The sequence below is a fragment of the Frankliniella occidentalis genome, unplaced genomic scaffold (genome assembly GCF_000697945.3).
Source record: "Frankliniella occidentalis isolate FOCC.00 unplaced genomic scaffold, Focc_3.1 Scaffold20, whole genome shotgun sequence".
Lineage (NCBI taxonomy): Eukaryota > Metazoa > Arthropoda > Insecta > Thysanoptera > Thripidae > Frankliniella > Frankliniella occidentalis.
The window spans coordinates 1,483,592-1,491,590 of NW_026267150.1; the positions used below are offsets into that span (position 1 = coordinate 1,483,592).

General features: G+C 50.1%; 1 protein-coding gene across 4 annotated transcripts in view; it reads right to left on the minus strand.

Annotated features, from left to right (window-relative positions):
* Nucleotides 1-4,326: 4,326 nt before the first annotated feature.
* The window catches only part of LOC113202297 (zinc finger protein Xfin-like), a 33,786-nt gene continuing 30,113 nt past the window's right edge, over nucleotides 4,327-7,999 (minus strand). Inside the window, exons 2-3 of one of the 4 annotated variants that reach the window (XM_052264556.1) lie at nucleotides 7,152-7,230; nucleotides 4,327-6,529 (exon numbers count right to left, since the gene is read on the minus strand). In XM_052264556.1, coding sequence (XP_052120516.1) covers nucleotides 4,730-6,490 — 1,761 coding nt within the window. In that variant the 5' untranslated portion in view covers nucleotides 6,491-6,529; nucleotides 7,152-7,230 and the 3' untranslated portion in view covers nucleotides 4,327-4,729. The remainder of the gene's footprint in view (nucleotides 6,530-7,151; nucleotides 7,231-7,999) is intronic. The other 3 variants (XM_052264557.1, XM_052264555.1, XM_052264558.1) reach the window with 3 other exon arrangements.

A 7,999-nucleotide genomic window follows, 5' to 3' on the forward strand; every position in this document is an offset into this window, starting at 1 on the left:
CCCCCCCCCTCTCTCTCTCTCTCTCTCTCTCTCTCTCTCTGAGTGCGTGAGATAGTGTTGGCAGGCCTGCGCCGGAAGTGCTACCATATCGGCGGAGCCCGGTGCACAACACACCGCCGCCGGAGTGCAGTCTATGATGCCGCCGCAAAATAACAAAAGTGAGGCAGCGTGCTAGTTGCCTACTTCTGCTCGATGGGCCAATAGCTAATATACGTCGTCGTCGTCTATGCTGAGATGACGAGAACGCGAGAGGGGCGGCGGCGGGGGAGCGAGGCTGGCGGTGCAAAACACGACGACAACGACGCGGGCGGGAGAGAGAGAGAAGGGGAGAGAGTTACTCCACTTGTGTCAGAGCGCTGCTGCAGTGGGGCCAAAGTCCAGGCCGGCGGCGGCCCACTGACCGCAGCGCCCGCCCTGGTCAGACCGCGGTGTCACGGGGGCGACTAGAGAGGGAGTTGGGGTGGGGATACCCGTACTTCTCTGCTGCTGAACCGTTGTTCAAAAACGACCCATTATTCGGAACAGAAAGCTGGGAAGCATTGAACGCAAGCAAATTTAATAGAATATTTCGCGAGTGAGGCGGCGTGGACGAGATCACATCGTCGCCCATAGCGCCTGATGGGCACGCAACATCTTGCTTGAAGTGCACGCGTGTACTGCGGCGTGGCCTACCCCGAGCCTCGCAGGCGCCGAGCAACCGCAACATGCCGAACAAATCTGAGAAAAACGGACGTACTCTCTGGACGATCCCAGAGGGCAGCCCGCAGACGAGGGAGACGATGCCGAGGTCATCGTTTCGAACAGCTGATCGCTCTTGGGGATACGAGCACCACGACAAGTTTACCACTAATACCCAACAACAATTTGAATCGGAAAACCTTTCTCGTCTTCCGTTTCTTCGTTGGCCTGCTCTCCCCTTTTCATAATCTGCGGCCGCAGCCACCCCTTTCTCGCTGACCGTGTTGAGGTGGTTCGCGTACCTCGGCCCCCCTCACGGTCCCCGTCGTGGCCCCCGCCCGGCCTTGAGCTACACACCAGCTCCAGGTCAGATTAGATTAGGACGGACTGTTGTTTGCAAACAGTTCGGCATGGCGCTGGGCGCACCCCGTCGTGACGCGCCGCCGCGCCGCCGGTCGAAGTCCGCCCGCGGCCCGCGGCCCGCGGCAACAGCTCACCTGGGGACGTCCGCGGGGGGCGGCCCCGCCGGCCGCGTCACCTCTCCACAGCGGGCACGGCCGCGCGCCGCCACCAGGGCGAGACACGCCTCGCGCGCGCGGCCCGGCAGGTGGACGCCGCTGGCCAGGGCACTGCGCAAAGTCCTTGCAAATGCCGTAAAGCTGCGCCAAATTGTCCCGCAAAGCCTTACAAACTAGTTTGTCTGTAAGGACCTGGCAGCGAGTGCGCGCGGCCGCGGCGGGGGCGCCCGCGTAGCAGCAGTCCTGCAGCGACGAACACGCCGCGGCTGTGACGATTCAAACCACCAGCAGAGGCCGCCGTAACCGACGCGAATAGTGGAAAAAGAGGGTCGTTACGCGTCCCCTCCGCCCCCCATGTCCCCCGCGCCACCATCGCGCCCCGCTCTCTTTTCTCCTCACTCGCGTTCTGCACGCCACGCCCCCCACCCTTTCCCCCTATTCCACACACACGCACGCGCACACCGGGAGGCACGCGCAAGAAGCCAACAACAGTGATTGGCACTCGAGTCCGCGTCGATGGTACCAGAAGAATTCCATTCCCTCCATACATATGCGCATAGGTGGACTGAATAGGTACGTTTGTAAAAATGAGTCGCACGTAACAATATACTTAAAACGGACGTGTAGACGAGAGAAATCTACATGTCCCCCCAAACACGCATTTCCTTTTCCGAAGTTTGCAGTATTCCTCGCCATTACCTTACCTCGTTGTAAAATCGTCTGCGAATATTTTTTTCTTTTTTCGTCTCGTCGGTCTGGAGTCGCTAATGACTGTATCCATCCCTTTTGCGGTCCGATCGAAACCCACAAAAACAATCACACGGCGCCGCCCCGAACTACACGCCATCATTTTGTTTGGCATTGTGATTTTTCCGCCATTATCCAATTGGGAGGGGCCTTCGGCTGCCTTCACTCACACGCCGCGCGCGGCCCACCGCAGGCTCCACAGGCTCCGCGGGCGAGACGCGTCGCCCCGGACATCCCCCTTTTCCTTTGATCAGATCATCTCGGCTGCGAGGCCGTGTCCGGAGCGCCTTATTGCTTGTGTAACGAGATCAGGACGAGCAGCAGCGCGCCGCCAAGGCCGCGACGCCGCGGGCGGGGCAGAGGAGCGTCCGCGCCGCGGGTCCGGGGACGCACGCGGCGCGGTGAGCAGAGGGGCTTGAAGCAGTTTGGCGGCCGCAGAAGTTGATTCTGCCGCCAGTCACCACCAAGGTGCGCAGCTGCGATGCAGCGAGGAACTGCGCTTTATTGTGCCAATTTCCTTTACTAGTACAGAACAGCCTCACTGTGGGAAATCCAACAGTATGGGACAGCAGCACTGTTAGATTTTCAGAGATGCAGTCTAGTTCCATCATCTCTGAAGAACCAATACGATTAAGATTCAAACCACTCGTTCGGAAGAGTCAGGGGAAACGTTTCCACGATTGCTGGCCACGTGCCACGCTGCGCCGTGTGGTCGCCGGGGCCCCGCGGGTCGCCCCTCGGCTTGGAGTTGGAGACCTCACCCCTACCGCTGGGGGGCCCGGGGACCCGGCCCGGGGGCCCACCGCGCGCGGGACGCTAATGTCTCTGCGCGGCCATATGGGGAGCAGGCAGCACCGTTAGCCGCGGCGCCCCCACCACCCCGTCCCCCGACAACCTGCCCGCGGCTGCTGACCTGATGCACCCTCAACAGACACAGCGGCAAAAGTCTAAGCAGAGGTGGAACAACTTGTTCTTTTTATTTTATTTTAAATTGACGCATGCGAAACAAGACGGGTACTTTGGTTACGGGTGCAAATTAATAAAAAATATTTTTATTCAGCCTGAGTGAAAACGTGTTTTAAAGTGCTCCCCTCGTAATTATGACTACTCCGTTAAATAAAATTTTCTGTCCGACGTCTACACATTGTTGGCGACATTGTTTATATTACATAAGTATGTAAATTAGCTTAAACAACTTATAAGGTTCACGGCAGTGACACACTTTTCTACTTTTCCAGCGACACTTTGGCGAACCAAACCTAAAGGGACAGTCTTTTAAGATAAGGGAACTAGAAAATTGTGAAAGACGCGCGCCGCTTCCTCGTACGGGTCGGTGTCGAAACGCGGCCTGAGCGACCTCACTGATCTAGTCCCGCGGCGAGGAGGGGCGCGGCGGCGGAGTCGATTCGTTTTTCGACTCGCGACGTGTTTGTCGTTGCAGCGTCAGGTTGCAGCGACCGGTTACCGCCGCAGTGCAACGTGCCCCCACCCCTCCCTGCTTCTCAAGATATTATTTAAAGAACACTAACAACTAAGAAAAAGCTTAAGCTTTGCATTACACACAAAAAAACAGTTTTCAATTCAAGAACATCCCCCCGGCATAGCCCCGCATGTTATGTACAGTACATAGCCTAGGGGGAGAAAAGTCAAAAAGACACGGTCTAACACTGAGTCGGAAATTTCCAACAAAAATTTGTCCGAATAGTTTGGAAACATGATTTTCCAACATTTTGTTGGATTTTTTTTCCAGTCCTTTCTTTGGAAATTTCCGAACAATTTGGGAAACAGTAAACTTACTAGTTTATACCAAAACTAGGTGAAGTGACAATAAAAATAACACTCAGTAAAAAACAATCAGAAATGTTAGACGTAAGTTCATGAATATTTTCCAAAAAGTTCGGAACTTTCCAAACAGTTTGGAAAATTATGTTTCTGAACTGTTTGAATTACACATTTTCCAAACTGATCGGATTGCAAATTTTCCAGTTAATTGTTTAGAAATTTCCAACAAAACTTTTTACAGTGAAGGAATGTTAAGCAATTCTTATTCATACATGTGATTGACAGTGAGGACGGCGCAGTGTTTGAATAATAACTTTGCAGTTATAAAAGGGAGAGCTTCCAAATCAGGATTTCTCGAAGTTTTCGGACATTTTTCATTATGTCAATAACTCCTTACTTACACAGGCTAGGTTTTCTTTTGCCGATTCCTCAATGCCTCGTTTTTGCTTCCGTGACTAGCAACAAAGCGACAGCCTAACTGAACATTTTGACACTAGCGCACATGGCAACGCGTTCTACTGTATTTCTTTAGACACGTCGATGCGATAACCTAAGTAAAAAAAAAATTCTTCGGAGCGTAGGTAAAGAATTCCAATATGAATAGTTTTGAACAAAAGTCTAATTTATTTTTAAAAGTTTCAAAAAAGAAATTTGTAATTAAAATTAACTACTGCAAGACACTGTGGGGAACTCAAACATGAACGTAACGTAAAAACAATCACATAATAAATACAAAACTTACAGTAGACTTAACTTATAATACGGAAGTCACCCCGTTTCTAGACATATTTTTCTAAAATTACGTTCTTAATGAGAGGAACAATTTTTTAGCTCTTCGCCAAACTTAGTTTTTAAAATGTGTCTGACCTTTAATAACAATAAAACCAAGCATCGTGGAAGCACTGAATTTAATTTTTCAGCGGCAGTAACGTCAAAGGATTTTTCTTACACAATAATACGAATACAAATAAGTTAAGAAATGGACCAACAATAGACGCAAAAGTTCAACGCCCGAGGTGCTCCAGAAGATGCTTCATCAGCGATTTTTTCTTGCGGAACTTAAGTAAACATTCAGTACACTTGAAGGTCTTGCTATTTGGGGTGGTTCCTAATCTTTTTGACGTCTTGTCATTGTGGACTCGAAGATGCCTTTCTAACGAACTGGGGCTCCGGAAATTATATTCACAATATTTACAGGAGTACGGCTTGTCTCCTGCATGGCTACGCATGTGGCGACCTAAGTAATGAGCCGATACAAACTGTTCCGGGCACTGTGAACATCTGAAGGGTTTTTCCCTAGCATTGTGAGTTAACATATGCCTACGCAAATGGTCTGATCGCTTGAATGACTGGTTACACTCTAGGCATTTATAAGGTCTGTTTGGAAGATGAGTGTCCAAGTGCCGAAGTAAATGGTTGACTTGACGGAACCGCAAGCGGCACATTGGACATTTATGAGGTTTTGAATTTTTGCGAAAATGTAATTGTCTTAAAGCACCAGACCACTCGCTAAAGCCTCCATCACTTAGATCATCACGTAAGCTGTCAGTCAAATCACAGTAATTCATACTGTCATCCATTCCATCACTAGTTGGCTCTGTTAAATCAAGGGATATATGATCACTTATATCATCAACAATTTTTGTAGAGTTAAGGTGTAGAGAATCACCCGAAGTCACATCTGTAATGTCCTCCAGCTCATCACTAGTAGCAAAACACGAATCATTTGAGTCATTACTAAAAGAATCACAAAGTTCTTTCGTGTGATCAAACAAGTGATTTCGTAAGTCACTCGATTCACGAAATGTCTTCCAGCACTCAGTACATTTGTATGGCCGGGACCCCCTGTGAATACGGAAGTGCCGAAGCCAATCACTTCTTCTTTCGAATGTCTCAGGACACTCCGTGCAGTCGAACGATTTTTTCAGAAGATCACCTGGTACAAACAATTCTTTTTTGATTTCTGACAGTTCAAGTTTCAATTGCAGAGGTTCCTGTAGAGCATTGGTGAAACTGTTTGAAGGGGGAAACTGCTCGTAGAGGGGAGCATTAGAAGTGATGGCAGTCATGGATGAATTAATATGACTTTCTAAATGAGCAGAAAGCTGGAAATGATCAGCAAATCTTTTACGACAGACATCACAGCTAAAGGGTCTGCCACCAGGCGTGGAATGAGACCTCAGATGTTTTGTTAGGCTACTTCGTTCTGCATACCTACAGCCACAGAGGTGGCACTCGTGTGGTTTCAGCCCCGTATGAGTTAGGAAGTGCTTCTGGAGGTTACGCTTGTATTTAAAAGCCTTTTCACACAAATGGCACTGGAATGGTCTCGCTTGAGAATGAACAGCCAAGTGAGCCCTAAGCTCCCCAGGGTACCTAAACTTCACATCACACATGGGGCACGGTATTAACTCCGACTCTCTATGATAGCGTCTGTGTTGATGAAGCGATCTCTCTGAGGAGAATGATTTGGGACACTCGGGACAGAGCACAGGCTTACCACAACCGTTAATGTGCGCTGTACTACGATGCTCTTGAAGTTCATACACGCTGGTGAACATCCGCAGGCAGTCCGTGCAGCCGTAGAGCATCACCTCTTCGTGCGCGCGGATGAGGTGCCGGCGGAGAAGGCTGTGGGACTTAAAGGTGATGGGGCACTGCGAGCACTGCAGTCCTGAATGCAGCCTCCCCACACCATCGTCGTCGCCAAAGGCCTCAAAGGGTTTTTCATTTCCTCGACACATGGTCGGTGCGTCCAAAAGCATATCTCGTTTAGTTCTTCACCTACGCCATTCTCTCCGTCCCTGAAAACAATTACAGTGTGATCACTAATGCATTAAATGTGAAATTGCTTGTGAAGGACTTTCGAGCGTTGATCAAGTCTGTTCTATAGGTTAAAGTCAATTGGTTACTACTCTGAAAACTCAACAGTGTACATTGATTGCTGAATTATTAGCAAACATGGATGATTACTACTGAATTATTAGAGATATGAATTTATCAGTGTACAGGGCACAGTGGTTAATCAGCAATCATCATGATCAGCATTGAAACGTTACGGTTTTTTATACTTTAGTACTTCCGTTTAGATTGATAATATTGGAAAGTGGGTGTCATTTAAAACCATAGCAGCTCGTTCGAACGCTCTTTAAACAATGAAATTGGAATGTGATCCAAAACGTTACGCGGAAAGTAAAAAAATTGCAAAAACATTAACGGTTGCTGAAAAATTAGTAATGATCGCTGAAAATTTGGCAATCAATGTACCGGGTGTAACTGTGAATACGGAGCAGTGTTCCGGTATTGTATACTCAATATGCCCGCAGGGGCCATGGCCCCTTACGGGTGTAAAGAGTAGGCAAACCCGCAACACTACTGCGTATTCACAGTTACACCCGGTAGACTCAGTGTTCAGAAAAGCCTTACCTCGGATAGGGTAACAGCATGAAATGTCACTCGCAGCCAAACAGTGGTGTCTCCAGCGGCCGTAGACTCCTGTTCGAACCTGAAAGGAGAAAAAAACAGAATCAATACTCGTTAAACACACACTCAGTCACAGGGCACGCCGCCCACGTTAGGCGATGTCACGTCACTTTCTTTTCGAAAGGCCTTCTCCAAACGTTTGGAGAAGACCCGCTTACTGCCAGTCAGTAGAGCTGTGCCCGGATGACGCGCCAGCATCACTGCCCAGCCCACACCCACCAAAAGGCTGCCCCCACCCCCCTTTCCAGTCATTAGGTCACGTCAGAAGGTTTGATTGGAAGAGAACAGTCCAGATAAAGCTAGCACACGGCTTCTTTGTACTTGGCGCGAGCCCTGCCTCCCTGTGCGCCCACAACGTGGCCGGCGTGTCAGGGACGAGCCCGGGATGCTCGGCAGTGTGTACGCACGTGAGGTAAGTACGGCATGAGCGCACACAGCGCGTAACCGGCGACCACTCCCTAAAAAGTGAAAGGGGGGCGGGGAGCGCCCACCCCTCCCGTGAGTGAGCCGGTCAGAGGAGCTGACACTGGTCTGACACTGAACCGCGGGCGCCGCCAGGCCCGCCGCAGCGCGGCCGCTGCATAGCGCATTGCGTTGCGCAATGCCAGGTTCGAACCCTTATCAGCATTACATTGTCCCTCCCTTTCCAACTCCTCTCGCGCACGGCGGCCGCAGGGCAGCAGCAAGCGCTCTAACGAGCCCCTCGACAGATCATGAACACTGCTGTAAAAGATTGCGAATTGCTTTGAAAGACTGCCAGTTTAGGCATTAGCGCAGGCAAAATTATTGTG